We start from the raw sequence: 14,001 nt of genomic DNA on the forward strand, positions 1-14,001 counted from the left end.
GGGGTGGGCTGAGTGGATGCCCAACACATTGGATAAAAAGCTGAAGGCTGGGCAGACAGATAGGACCCACTTCCCACGTGGTCTTGGGGGACCACACCTGGGCTCCCAGACGCCACTTGGGTCAAGGGGTGCCAGGTTTCTTGGGGTGACGTCCTTGTCAAGAGGCCCAGCAGAGAGGAAGCGGGCAGACCATGGTGGTGGGGGGGGGAGGCACTTTATTCAGAAAGCTTTGGCCAAGCCCCTGCCGAGAGGAGCCCATCCTGGGGCCCCCCAGGGGTGGGGGGGTGGGAGCAGCCCTGCCAGGGGCCTATAAATACATCTCCTCAGGCCACTGGAGTTGCCCCTCGAATTCCCAGGCATGTGGGGTGCTGGGAGGCCATCAAAACCAGCTCGACAGCAGAGGGGGCTGGGGAGGCTGGGGAGGACTGGTTGGGGGACAGCCAAGCCCCCTGAGGAGCAGAGACCAGCCCTCCTCCCCAGGCTCCTGTCAACCAGAGACCCTGGGGCTCGGCCAGTGGAAGAAGCCTCTGGCCAGGGTCGCGGGGAGGGAGCCTCCAGCCAGAGGCGCCAGGCCCTGACCGGAGAGGCATCCCGGGTGGAAGTGCTTCTGGCCCCAGCCAGTGAGAAGGTGGCCCAGAGGAGGCACTCTGGGCCAGTGGGAGGTGTCCTCTAGACAGAGCCCTCCTGCCCCTGGCCTTGGAGAGCCCAGCAGGCAGGCGGGAGCCCTCCCCAGGGAGGCTGTGGGAAGGGAGGGGTCAGCGAAGCGCCTGTCAGGCCTCAGCCACTGGGATGGGGCTTCCTGCCGCAGCAAGCACGGGCCCGTCCAGGAGGGCCGCGGGCCGAACCAGCGAGACGCAGCGTCCCGCCCTGCAGCTCCCGTGGCAGAGGAGGGCGCGCAGGGCACGGGGCGCCAAGCAGTGCTGCTAAGCGGGGAAGTTGCAGGCCCGTGGGCCGCCCTTACTACAGCGTGGGCGCGCCCGCCCGGCCCGGCTCGCCCGCCAGCTCCCGGCTCTTCTTGCGGGGCGGCTTCTGAATGGGGGTTTTCTTTCGAGGGGTGTCGGATCCGGGCGTGCCGGCTGCCGCCTTTTCGGGCCCCGGGGCCTCGGGCGCGGGGGGCGAACGGGCTGGCGAGGAGGGAGGCACGGAGCGCTTGGCCTTCTGCGGAGGCGCCGGCTTCTCTCGGGGGCCCTGCATGCCCGGGGGCCCCTCGGCGCGGCCCAGGCTGCGAGTCTTGTCGCGCAGCTCGGCGGCCAGCATGGAGGCAGCCTCGGGAGCGCTGCGCGGGGGCCCGCCAGCGTCCGTGGGCTCTGGGAGGCCTGGGCCGCGGCCCCGAGCCCGAGCCCGAGGCGGGGAGGGTGCCGCGAGGGCCGGCCCCTCCTCTGCCAGCCCGGGGGGCCGCGCTGACGTGTCGCTGGGCGTCCGTTTCCTCTTGCTGGGGCTGGGAGCGGCCCCGGGGCCCGCAGGTGGAGGCGAGGGCGCACGGGCTGCGGCGGCAGCCCCGGCACCGTGCTTGCCATGGATCCAGGACACCTTGGGTTTGGTGGCGGGGTCGGGTGGTGGCGGCTTCCGGCGCTCGGGCGATGGCGAAAGCGACAGACCTCGGGCCTCGTCTTGGACCCGGGCCGGCCGGGCCTCGCGCCGGGCCACACGCGCATACAGCGCCCCTCCGGGCCCGTCACCGCTACATGCCGACCGCTCGCTGTCGGAGGACGCGGGGAGGGGCGCAGCCTCCTCCGCCGGCGTGGTCACTGGCGCCGCGGCGGGGACCTCCGAATCCCGGCTCTCGGCGGCCGCCTCTGACCAGGGAAGAGCGGGACGGTCACCGCCCACGGGAAGAGCTCGGCCCTCCAGCCTACAGGCACAAGCCCCCGCCGGCGCCCCCTCCTGTCCTCTTCCCACCCCCACTGGCGCTCAAGCGTCCTGGCATCCAAACAGGGCTGGCTCGCTCCCCGCTGACCGCTGACTTGGAGCCCCAAGGCAGGACGAGGGGCTCCTTCCTGGGCCGCAGCCCCACCTCGGCCCCCTGCACCCCTCCTTCACGGCCACCATCGCTATATCTGACCCTCGATTCCTTATCCTTCTTTAAGAGCAAGGCCTTCCAGGGCTCAGGGTCACCTGGTCACCTGCCCAGGATCATTCACGGGGATGGTAGCAGGAGGAGAGGGGCCAGAAGTCCAGCGAGTGAGGTTGCTTCCTGACGTTTGTGAGCCAAGGCTTCCCGGGAAAGTGTGCCTCCAGATCTCAAAGACTCCCTTTCCTGTCTCCTCTTGCCAGCCCCTCCCCCAGCCCAGAAACTTCTGCCTGGTCTCCCCAGATGTGAAACTGGCTGTGGCTACCTCCCCAGACCCCCAGCCCAGTCTGGTGCTGGGCAGCACAGAAGCCTGACCTGCAGCCTCAGCTGTGTGCCCACCCACCAGCTGACAGCATCACCAGCCCTTCCTGCCTGTCCCTCTGAGCACAGAGGTCTTTTCAGCGAGAATCTTTCACTGGGTCAGAGCGAGAGGGGTCCTCACCCCAAAGAGAGGCCAACTCACCCTCATGGGGTACACAGTACACGGGGCCTTCATCCGTGGTATCGAAGGAGGAGAAGGAGGCCCGGGAGGACCACGATGGTGAGGGCTGCTCGAGCCCCGAGGGCGGCTCCAGGAAGCTGCAGTTGAGTGTGTTGTCCAGGTCGTGATGGGCCACTGGGGAGGACGGGGGCACAGCTGCCAGGGGCCCTGCCTTGCCCAGCCAGGGCCCTCACCAGCCCTCCTGCCACAGTGAGGTAGGGACCCGACAAGCTGTACCCCAAGATTCTGAGTAGGACAGGCCTCTCCCAGCAGCCAGGGAGCTGACCGAGGTCAGGCCGAACGTTGTGAAAACAGGGAGCACCTAGCTGGGAGAGGCATCAGGCCCTCCAGGCCATGCTTCAGACCCTGCCCCGAGCAGTTTCTGAGAGCAAACGCGCAGTGGGGAGGCCAGCTTTTGGCTCAGTCCACCTCAGCAGGCTGCCACCCCCAGGCACGGCCTCGGCCTCGACAGATGTAGGCCCTGCCAACAGGGAATCGCAGAGCCTGCCAGCCTGTCCCCCTCGCACAAACAGGAGGCGGGCTCCAGCCCCTACACCCGCGTCCACAGACCGCACCAAGCTGACTGGGCCCAGCGTGGCTTTTCTCAGCTGTCTCCACCTTTACCTCCCAGGAGACTTCATCACCTCGTGCCCTTCATCTTTGGAAATGACCGGGAAAGACACAGAGCGTGCACCCCGGTGTGAACCAGCGCAGAGAGAGGAGAGAAAACGGCACGCCCTGCAACCCGCAGCTGACCCGTCCTGACATCGCGGTGGGGCCCAGGGGTCAGCCTGCCCCCTTTCCAGGGAAGACCCTGGGCACTGCCAGAAATCTGGGCCGGGGGCGGGGGCTTCTTGCGGCAGGGCATTCCCACGCACAGGTCCCGCGTCCACCTGCGGCTCCGCACCAGGACAGACGGTGCGTTCACTCCTGCAGACTGCGGGGCGACGGAACGTCCAGGCCACCCCCCTGCCTTCCTCCCGGGCTCCCCCGTACCCGCGAGCCCTCTTTCCTCGCCCTGGGCGCACCCCTCCTCGACCCTCCCATGGACAATCAAAGCCCCGCCGTCCCTATACTGACCCGGTCACGGCCACTTCCCGGCAGCCGCCTGCGTCCGAGGTGTTCCCTGGTCATCCTTACCTACGACCTTGGGCAGCTTCTGCCTGCGGAGCGGGATCCGGGGAAGCTTCATGCTGATACGACTGAAGCGTCCGCACAAGCGCTGTGGCGCCTTCTTCCTCCCCAGTGAGAGCTCCCTGCGGGGTCGGGGCCTGAGCGAAGGGGACTGAGCCTTGCCTTGGCCGGAGGGGCGGGGCGAGTCAGCCGGCGCCCACCCACGGGCGGCCGGGCGGTGCCTACAGTGGACGCGGCCCCTCGGGGCGGGGCCTGAGCAAAGGGGCAGGGCGGGGCGGCGAGCGGGGCCTGAGCTAACAGGGGCCGGGGCCTACAGTGTACTGGGCCCCTCGGGGCGGGGCCTGAACTAACGGGGGCGGTGCCACCGGGGGCGGGGCGGGGCCGGGAAGGGCGACCGCGCGCAGTGCTCCGGGCTAGGGCCGGGCGGCGAAGCCTCACCCGCGCGCTGGGTCCTTGCCGCGGCAAGCGCAGCAGCAGCCGAGCAGCGAGAGTAGCAGGCCGAGGAGCAGGGCGAGCAGCGCCCCCGCGCCCATCACGCCCTTGCGCTGGTTGGTCTCTGTGGGGAGCGCCCGATCAGAGCGGGGGCCAGCGACCCCCGCGCCCCCACCCGGCGGCCCCTACCCACTCACCCAGGCGGCAGGCACCGGTGACCGGGTCGCACGAGTCCTCGTGGCAGCTGCAGGCCTGGGCGCAGTCCACACCGTGGAGCCCGGGCGGGCACGTCAGGTTACAGCTGCGGGGGCGCGAGGTCAGGGAGGCGGGCGGGGTCTGGGGGCGCCGCCGAGCTGCCCTCCGAGACGCCTCCCGCGCTCGACCCCGCGGCCGGCCGGCCCCGCGTTCCCTGGCTCCACTCTCTAGGGACTGCGGCCACCCCCACCTCCAGCACGTCCTGGGCGATCAGTGTCTTGGAAACAAATGGGTGCGCTCCAGCGCCGGGGAGTCTGGGGGACCGGCCAAGATCACTGGCCGCGGTGCCCACTTCGGGGCTGACTCTTGATGTGCAGGGAATAGGCTGCCGGACCAGACCTGTGGGTCTACGTGGAGGTCTCTGCGCACTTCATATCATCAGCTCAGGGGAGCCCACTGACCACAGGCTGACCTGGCCACCAGATCCGGCTCGAACGCCAGCTCCACGCCAGGGCAGGAAACTGCCCCCCAAGACCCCTGGTCGCTCCCTAGCTGGCTGAGGGCCAAGCCTGGGTCCCGCCTGGTCACCAATAGAGCAGCCTCTGGGGTCTGGCTGGAGCCCTGTGCCTTGACTCAGACCTCTCGCCCCCGAGCACTCACTGGGGCCCGTGGACGCCCGGGCTGCAGAGGCATCGTCCTGACTGGAAGTCACAGTGGCCGCTCCCGCAGTCGGCGCACACGAACGCGCAGTCCTCGCCGTACGTGCCATTGCTGCACCTGGTCTCACACCTCGGAACAGGGGGAGGGGGCGTCAGGGCCAACGGCCCCGAAGCCCACAGAGGCCAGTGCGGAGGGCGGCGGGGGGCTGCGTGTCTGGGGCGCACGCGCGTCGCTCACCGGTCGCCGATCCAGCCCGCGTTGCAGCGCGTGCACTTGCCGGTCACGTGGTTGCAGGCGTGCCCGTCGCGACACGGCGGGCACCGGCGGCCGCAGCCCTCGCCGTAGAAGCCGGCGGCGCATGGCTGGTCGCACTTGGTGCCGTTCCAGCCCGGCTCGCACGTCAGGCAGCGGCCCTCGGCCACGGTGCACGGCTGCTGGCCCTTGCACTGGCCGCATCTGGGGAAGGGGCGGGAGGCTAGGCGGGGCCCGGGCCCCTCACCCCCACCCCCTCGGCGGCCTGTCCCTCCCTCCCCTCCCCGGGCGGGGCCCGCGCTTACCGGCGGCGGCAGCCCAGGCCGTAGAAGCCGGCGGGGCACGGCTCCCGGCAGTACTTGCCCCTGTAGCCGGGCTCGCACGCGCACGTGCCGTCCACCGGGTGGCAGCGCCCGCGGAAGCACTGGCAATAGCGCTCGCAGCGCGCGCCGAACGTGCGCTCCCGGCACTGGCAGCGGCCGCTCTGCTGCTCGCACGGCGACGTGTTGCAGGAGCACTGGTTGTTGCAGCTGCGGCCCCACCAGCCCGCGTGGCACAGGCACGCGCCCGTCTGCGGGTCGCAGCGTGACGTGGCGCTGCAGTAGCACGCGCTGGCGCACTGCGGGCCCCACCAGCCGGGCTCGCAGCGACACACGCCGCTCCGAGGGTGGCACGCGCCGTGCTGGCACTGGCACGCATGCTCGCAGCGTGCGCCCCAGCGCCGCGCGTGACAAGTACACTGGCCCGTCACGTCCTCGCACTGCCCGTGCGGGTGGCAGACGCACAGCTCCTTGCAGTCGGGACCCCAGAACTGGCGCGGGCACTCTGTAGGAGGAGTGGAGACGGGGGGCTGCCCAGGCGCTGGCGAGAGAGCCTGCTAGCTTCCCACCCGGCGCCCCGCCCCCGGACCTGGCCCCGCCCACTCAGCACCCGCCTCCAGCCCAGACCCCGCCCCCTCTGGGCCCTGCCCCCACCGCCCCGCGCCCGCTGGGATCCGCGCTCACTGGTGTCGCAGTTGGCCCCGAAGTAGCCGTGGCGGCAGCGGCACTCGCCGGGTCGCACGCACACCTCGTTCTCTGAGCACGTGGAGTTGCCTTCGCACACAGCTGCGGACGAGACGGGCCGGGGTGTCCCCAGTCCAGCCGCCGCACTTGTCTCCTGCTCTCCGTGCCCACCCGCACCCCGGGCGCGATCCCAGATGACCCACTCACCGATCCCACACTCGTCCCCCTGCTGTCTCCAGCCGGCGCAGCACGTGAGCTCCTGGGAGCTGCAGGCAGAGAGACTGGCGCCTGAGTCTGAGCCCCTCGCGCAGGGAACTGCCCATCCCCCACCAGCAATCCCCACCCTGCCCTCGGGAGGTGGGAGGTGGTTATCGGAGGCGCTGCTATAGGTTCGGGGGACTCGAGTAAGTCACAAGTTTCAGCCATCCAGAGCAAACCCTGGGAGGTGGCAGAGCACAGACCACTTCCAAGAAATTCACAGTTCTCTCTACTTGGGGGTCTTGCCTCTCCTGATCTGTGCCCTCTTCCCCCATCCACTAGGCCTGAGAAGAGACCCCAGGCGTCGGAGGAGGGGCAGTGGTGAGGTAGGGGTGGAGAAAGGTCTCTGAGCCTCCAGGACCAGCTCCAGTGAGGCAGGCTAGGGCACCCCAGGATGGGGCAGAGTCTGGCCCGATGGGTGTCAAGGGTTCAGACCCAGACAGTGCCAGGACTGGCTGGGCTGGGCAGCACATCAGGATGCCCTGTTGGGGCTAAAACAGGCAGCCTCTGAGCGAGGTGGCCTCGGCAAGGGGTTTGCTCGGGGACGGGCAGGGGACACCCAGGGAGTCTGTCCAGGTGAGGAAAGTGCAACAGAGGGCTGCAGAGCACCAGGGCGAGATTCGGGCTCGAGGAAGGCCACGCTGGAACGTCCTCTCTGTGCAGTTTCATGAAACCTCAATTTTATTTGGCTTTTCCAAGGTACAGTAGGAGGTAAGAACTTCCTAAGTGCCCATGTTGGGGTGGTGCAGCCTCCCGAGCCCTGGGCTGATGGGGTGGGCAGACACAGAGGTTCGGCGGCCCTGCCCAAGTGAAGCCATGGCCCCTGGAAAGGGTCATGAGGGTTGAGGTAGGGTGTGCCCATGCTGCAGGCAAAGGAGGTCAAGAAGGAACAGACACTCAGGTCTTTGCGGTCTCGGATCCTAAAGGCACACGGCCTCCATCCAACCTCAGAGCACAGGAGGGAGGATGGGAACCCAGAACTGGCATGTGTTGGTGGGGGAGGTGGGAGGGGCCTGATGGCCCTGGTGGGTAGGGTGTCAGGGAAAGGAAAGGCTGAGCCCCCCTTAGCAGGCCCCTCAGAAGATGCCCTCCGTGTTCCCAGCTTGCGATGATCACTAAACCCTGGGTCACCCCCTGCCTCTTCTGCCAGCCTGAGCCCAGGACTCTGGATGGAGAGCCCCTGGAGCCGGTCCTTCTGCAGGCGACCCCACCAGAGTGGCCTGCTGGGATGGCCTGGGAATACTGCCTGCCTTCTGTCCCAGGTGGCCTGGCTGCCTGGCTCTATGACCAGCTTGGGAGCCTCGCCTTAGGGCCCCAGGAAGGTGCACTGGGTGTCTGGGTCTGCCACCTGCTGTGTGGCCTTGTACACAGAACTTAATCTGACCGCCAGCCACTGTGTCTGTACAAGGGGTCTGCACAGGTCTGGCAGGAGGATTAAGAGAGTGAGATGTGTCCAGCTTTTGTCACTAAAAAAAAAGTTACCACCCCCCCCCCAAAAAAAAAAGAAGTCACCCAGGAAATTTCCTGGTAGCTCAGTTGGTAAAGAATTTGCCTGCCATGCAGGAGACCCCAGCTCAATTCCTGAGTCAGGAAGATCCCCTGAAGGAGGGCATAGCAACCCACTCTAGTATTCTTGCCCAGAGAATCCCATGGACAGAGGAGCCTGGCGGGCTGCAGTCCGTGGGCTCGCAGAGTTGGAGACACGACTGAGTGACTAAGCACAGCTCAAGAACTCACCCAAGGCTGCTGTGTGTGCTTCAGCCCATGCTGAACAGGCCCCCGGAAGCTCCCCCAGCACGGCTGGCACCCAGGCCCCACCCAGCAGAGCTAAAAACCCCGACCGCTGGCGGGACAGAGCCCATGTAGAGGATGAGCCTGTGGGGCCTCTCCTCCTGAGACGGGCGGCAGGAAAGGCTGGGATGGGCTGGCAGCCCAGTCGTCCCAGATCTAATGAAAGTGAGAGGTCGAGAAAGAGGGCCGGGGACGGGGCAGCTCCGACACTCAGGCGGGACCCTGCGTGTCAGTCCAGGCCCCCCAGCAAGCAGGCGGTGCCCCCACACGGAGCACGGTCACTGCCGCTGGAGCTGTGCTGGTTTAGACCCTGATCTTGAACCCGCCCAAGCGCACTGCCCACTCACTGTGCCAGTGTCTGCCCTCTCCTCTGCCCCCACACCCCCGGGACTCCACGGCAGCCAGGCTCTCCTCCCGCCCCCCATGGGTACTCCCCCCACTGTGCCCCCTGCTCTGTCGACTCTGGCTCCCTCACGAGGCTCCCCGAGTCCCAGCGAGACAATGGCAATGCTTTGGGGGCCTCCTCCCCACGAGCCCCCACCCCAAGTGGACTCTATCTCAGGGTAAGGCCTGCCTTTCCAGGCTGAGAGGCTGGTACTCCGCACCCTCCCAGAGACGATGCACAGAGAAACACCCGGCTCGACCCTCCCAAGTGGACCCAGGATGGACAGGCCACGTGTCCCCTGCCCCCCCCCCACCCCGGCCACCTCATCCTGCCTGCTTCTCTCGCACCTTCTGCCCTCCTGCCCCAGGGTTTCTGGGGCCTCAGTCTTCTGGGGAGCGGGCAGAGCTCGGGTGGTCTCTCCTCCACCATCCCCGTCCCAGCCACCTGGGCCCCTTCCGCGCTTCCAACAGGCCCTCAGCACGCAGGGCCTGCCCCCAACACCGCCAGGCTCTGCTCCGGGCTCCTCTCCCCGGCCTCTCTCACTCATCACCTCCAGTTGGGTCTCCACGCTGAATACCTCCTCCCTAGCCCTTACCAGATGTCAGATGACTTGTGGAAAGTCTCCCCCCTACACACACACACACACACACACAGGACAGCTGTACCCGGCACTGCCAGGCCCGCACACAGAAAGCCTCCGGGGTTTTACTGACAGAGCTGCTACCCTCCGTGGTCCTCCTGCCTCCAGGCAGAGGGAACAGCTAGTGGAGCTTCTTAAGGCCCAGCCTTGGGAAGGTCATGGAAGAGATGGTCCAGACCCTGGGAAGGGAGGGGGGGCCCCCAGTGGCAGTGGTTCCTGTTAACCAGCTCCATACAGAACTAGGACCATGCCCCCTCCCTCCCCTCCACGAGGTGGGTGCCACCCCCAACACCATTTGTCAGGAGCAGGGCCCAGCCCGGAGAGCTTAAGCGATGTGCCCGAGGCCACTCAGATGCGGAGGCCCCAGGATCTGAAACCCAGCCCAGGCTCCCAGCTACTGGAACAGGCGTCCGATGGGGAGGTCCCGGGCGGGGAGCGCGGCCTGCCGGCCATCGGGTCCCCGGCAGGGACCCCAATAGGGAAGGAGGGCTGAGGCGAGGCCGGCAGCGATCGCGCCCTCCCCCTTCCAGGCAGCCCCGCCCGCCGCCGCCGCCGCCGCATTCCTGGGGCCGGGGAGGCCCGGGAGGCCCGGGAGGCGGCGGCGGCGTCGATGTGAAGCAGATGGCGGGCCAGGCCGGCCCCCGCCCCGGAGGCGGGGCTGGCAGCGGGGAGGGGTCTGCGCGCCGCGGGATGCGAGCTCGGAAACCCCGCGCGGCCCCTCACAGCCCCTTGTCTGGGACGACCGCCCTGCCCCTGGACGCGGCCTCCCTGGGCCCTGCGGCCCCGGGCGCCCCGACTGCCTGCCGGGGGCCGGTGGCAGCCCCTCCAGCTGCCCGCCCGCCCGCCTGCCTGGCGCCTCCCGCCCGCGCCAGAGCACCCGCACACGCCGGATCCCCGCCCCCGCGCGGAGATGCCCTTGACCTCGCAGTGGCCCCTGACAGGCCGACCGGGCCCTCCGACCCTGGCGCCACCACCGGCTTCTGGCCCGCGCTCTCGGTCCTCCGTGCACGGTCCTGGGCCCCGGTTCCCCGCCCCCCGCGCAAGGCCTGTCCCCGCGCTCCCCCCACCCCGGCCCACACTGGCTTCCCCAGCTGGCTGCTCGGGGCACCCACCTCCCACCGGGGAGGGTCCGCATCCTCCAGAGGCCGGCGCCCGCCCTTGTCCTGTTCCCGTTCCTGGCCCACTCGGAACGCAGGCTCCTCGACGCCTCACTCCGCAACCACCCTCTTCCCACCCACGTCGGCTCTTCCTAAGACGCCAATCTGTGCTTCCCACTCGCCTCGAGACCTCCCCGGCTCCCCCCCTCGCAGGAAGGAGGCCACCGCTGGCCTCTCAGCCTCCCTCCCTGCCGGCTTCGGCCACACTGGTCTGCCCGGGCCCTGGCACATGCCCTGCCACGGACTTGTAAGGCGCTTCCCGTCTTCTTACGGCCCTCCCAACCCGGCCCAAGGGTCCTTCTTTTCTGGGTCTGAAATCTCGGACCCCGTGTGTCTGCCCTCCCGGCGCCCGCTGCCCTCTGCTCTCCTCTAGCCCGGGGTATTCTCGGACGCACCGTCGTGGCCCGGCGCCCGGGCTCGGCCCGGAGCGGAGCCGGCGTCGGGGAGGGCGGCCCGAGGAGCCCGCGCGTGCGGCGCAGGGCGGTCCCCAGCGCCCCCTCCGCTGTCCCGGCCCCGGGCGTCCCCTCCGGCCCCCTCCCCCAGCCCGGCCGGCTCCTACCCGGGTGCGCGGCACACGTTGCGGCCGCGCGGGCTCAGCTCCTGGGGCGCCGCGGGGCCGGGCAGCAGCCAGAGCAGCAGCAGCAGCAGCGACGGCCCCCCGGCTCCCCGGCGCCGCGCCGGCCCGGCCCCCCGGGGCCCTGCGCCCTCCATGCGGCGCGGGGCAGGCGCGGGGCGGGCGCGGGCGCGGGTGCGGCCGCTGCGAGAGCGGCCGGAAGCGGAGTGCACGGCCGGGCGGGGGGCGGCAGGAGGGGCGCCGGGCCGGGCAGGAAATTCCACATCGGCTCCCTGATCCCGGGCCAGCCGCGGCCGGCCAGGCGGCAGCGCCCGCCCCGCGCGCCAGACCCCACCCTCCGGCCGCGCCGCCGCCCCTCCGCACGGCCCCCGCCCCCAGGCGGCCGCGCGCAAACTTGGGGCAAACTTGGAAGGGGCTCGCTGGAGGAATCCCCGGCCGCCGCGTTTTTCCCTCCCTCCCCAGACACCCACCGGAGAAGCGGGCCCTGCGCGCCCCCGACGAGGCCAGGCCCCGGGGCGGCGGGAGGCGGGTGGGCGCCAGGCGCGGCGCACCAAATCCCCCTGGCCAGCGGTGCCTCGGAACCGCAGGTCAAGGCCTCAATCCGGCCTCTGCTCCCGCGGCGACTCCCTCCCGCGCCCAGCGGTGCGGTCAGCGTCTTCCGAGCCGGGCGCAGTCAAAGCCTGCGGCGACGGCGGCTCCCGACTCTTGAGGCCTTGGGTAGGCTGGGTCTGGACCAGAGGCCTGGGCGAAGGGGGCCCCGTAGGGACAGATGGGAGCGCTGCCTGCAGTAGCACGGCCGGGCACCGGCTCCAAGAGATCCTGGAGGTAAAGGCAGGTGGCAGAGGCTGCGCGGGCAGCGGTGGGGCCGGCTAGGGATGGAGCCCCGGCCAGCAAGCCCTTGTCAAGGGGAGAAGGAGCGCTAGGGGCCTGGGAGAGGGGGATCCTGCTTGAGACAATCCCCAAGGAAATTCTCAGGGATTTTGGTCCCCGAGGAAAAAATCCTCCAGGTGGAGCCAGGCCTGGAGGCACAAGGCTCCTAAATCCAGAGCAGTCGGGTGAGGACAGAGCACAGAGAAAGGGGCTGCGCGGGACCTGGGGACCTGGAGGAAGAGGGGAGCAGAGAGGTCAGACCCTGCTCCAGGCCCGAGAAGCGGGGAGTGCAGGCAGGCTTGGGGGGGGGGGGACCACAGGGGGATGACCAGCTCCCAGCAGAGCTGGGCTTCTGGGGACCTCAAAGCCGGAGGCAGGGCCAGGGTGGGGGGCGGGCTGCGTGCGGGCTCCCAAAGGAGGGCTCCTGCCTCAGTCATGTGGGGCCCCATCAGGGAGGAGGGGGCCTGGTGAAAGGCCCCGACAGGCCCGAGGCTGCAGGCACCGCCACGCTGGTGGCAGGCAGGGTGGGCGGGAGCCCTGGGGGTTTGGGGCCCCCTCTGTCAGCCCCCTGGTGCAGGATGGGGGTGGCCGCGGGCAGGGTGGTGGGGAGGTCGCACTCATGTGGTCACAAACGCAAACACTTCTCTGGGGCAAGTCAACAGGCCAACCACTTCCGGGCAGCCCTGCAGGCCACGCCCCGATCTCCCGGGGCCCTCGCCCCTCTCACGGGACCCCTGTTGGCTGCCCCTTAGGGCGGCCAGCAGATGTCCGTGCGGCCGCTCTGTCCACCCTGCTTCTGGCTTTAGAGGTGTCGCCCAGCTGGACTGGGCTCATGGACGGGAACCTCACCTCCCCACCCCCTCCAGCCCCAGAGCTCCTTTGGGCTACAGCTCTGACCGGCACCCCAGGTCTGTCTGAATGCCCCAACACTCCACCCGCCCCGGCCGTGTACCACCCGTGTCTGCTGCCCGCAGGACAGGGCCGGCCCCAGCCCCGTCTCAGGCCCGCCTCGCGCCTGATGGGGAGCTTCCCGGGCCCCACCCACACCCCCGTCGGGAGCCTGGGTACAGGCGGAGTGGGGGACCGTCCGTCTGCCTGCCCTCTGGCAGGTGAATACCAGAACAAGGGCGTGCCCATACGACTGACCAGCACATAGGCCGATGGTGGAGGCCGGGAGCCTGGGCCTGGCGGGGGCAGCTCCCGGAGGCCGACTTTGAAGGGAGAGGGTGGTATGAAGGCTCGAGTGCAGGCCAGAGAGCCTGCCGAGCTGGCAAGCGGGCTGCCTGGGCTCAGGGAGGCGGGGGCAGGCTGCTGGCCGTGGGCCAACGCTGCGCTGGCCCGCAGCAGGGCCAGGCTGCGGCCCAGGTCGTAGGAACCCTTTTAGGGCTCATGTATACCCCGCCCCATGCCCTGGGAGCCTCACAGATCCCCCTCCATCCCCTGTGGACCAGAGGCCTCTCGCAAAGCCAGGACTTGGTGCCTGGCTGGGGAGACAGCTGCACTAGCCCGGACACTCTGGGGCGGGGCGGACGTCTCAGCCCTTCTTCGTGGGAGCCTCCGAGGTCTGCTGAGACTGCGACCCTGGCCTGCAGGGTGGTGGCAGAGACAGAAACGGGGTCCCCACTCCAAGCTCACAGTCCCGCACCTCACCCTTGGGAGTCGGAGGGTGCCTCTGGAGGAGTGGCTGTCCTGTCCCACGGGAAGGGACCACCAGGGTCAGCGCCCGGCTCGCTGCCTTAAGTGTTAAGCGCGTGATGTCATGTGGGGTGAGGGAGCCGGGCCCGTTTCCTCAAGGGTACCTGGGCCCTGGGACAGCAGTCACACAGCAACTGCCTGATGCTCACACCTGTCCTTAGGGCACCCCCAAAGAAGTTCAGAGCGGCCAACTCCCTGCACCCCCCATGCCCTCCACCCAAGGAGGGCACACCACCCCTCTGCCGCCCTCCATGACAGCGCCGGCACGTGGGCCCTGGGCAAGGCACGGGGACAAAGACAAAGACCCAGAGCAGTGGGGGTCTGCAGGGGTGGGTAAGAAGACCCCGGAGGAGAGGACAGTGTCCTGGCAGAGGCTGGGCAGTGCGGAAAATGGCGTTGGAA

At 69.2% G+C, this 14,001-nt stretch overlaps 1 protein-coding gene across 3 annotated transcripts; it reads right to left on the reverse strand.

Moving 5' to 3' along the window:
• Nucleotides 1–200: 200 nt before the first annotated feature.
• On the reverse strand, nt 201–11,302 carry SCARF2 (scavenger receptor class F member 2). Of its 3 annotated transcripts, none has more exons than XM_043489735.1 (11): nt 11,020–11,302; nt 6,437–6,495; nt 6,230–6,331; nt 5,531–6,050; nt 5,211–5,429; nt 4,974–5,102; nt 4,316–4,419; nt 4,125–4,242; nt 3,693–3,823; nt 2,535–2,687; nt 201–1,796 (listed from the first exon to the last, which is right to left on the reverse strand). In XM_043489735.1, exons 1-11 carry the CDS (start codon nt 11,169–11,171, stop codon nt 961–963), a joined length of 2,523 nt encoding a protein of 840 aa, XP_043345670.1. In that variant the 5' UTR covers nt 11,172–11,302; the 3' UTR covers nt 201–960. The 3 variants fall into 3 exon arrangements, with proteins under 3 accessions (XP_043345670.1, XP_043345679.1, XP_043345690.1); XM_043489744.1 differs by having other exon boundaries at nt 3,693–3,808; nt 11,020–11,300; XM_043489755.1 differs by lacking the exon at nt 11,020–11,302 and adding an exon at nt 10,416–10,983.
• Between the last annotated feature and the right edge of the window lie 2,699 nt (nt 11,303–14,001).

Source organism: Cervus canadensis, chromosome 1 (genome assembly GCF_019320065.1).
Source record: "Cervus canadensis isolate Bull #8, Minnesota chromosome 1, ASM1932006v1, whole genome shotgun sequence".
Lineage (NCBI taxonomy): Eukaryota > Metazoa > Chordata > Mammalia > Artiodactyla > Cervidae > Cervus > Cervus canadensis.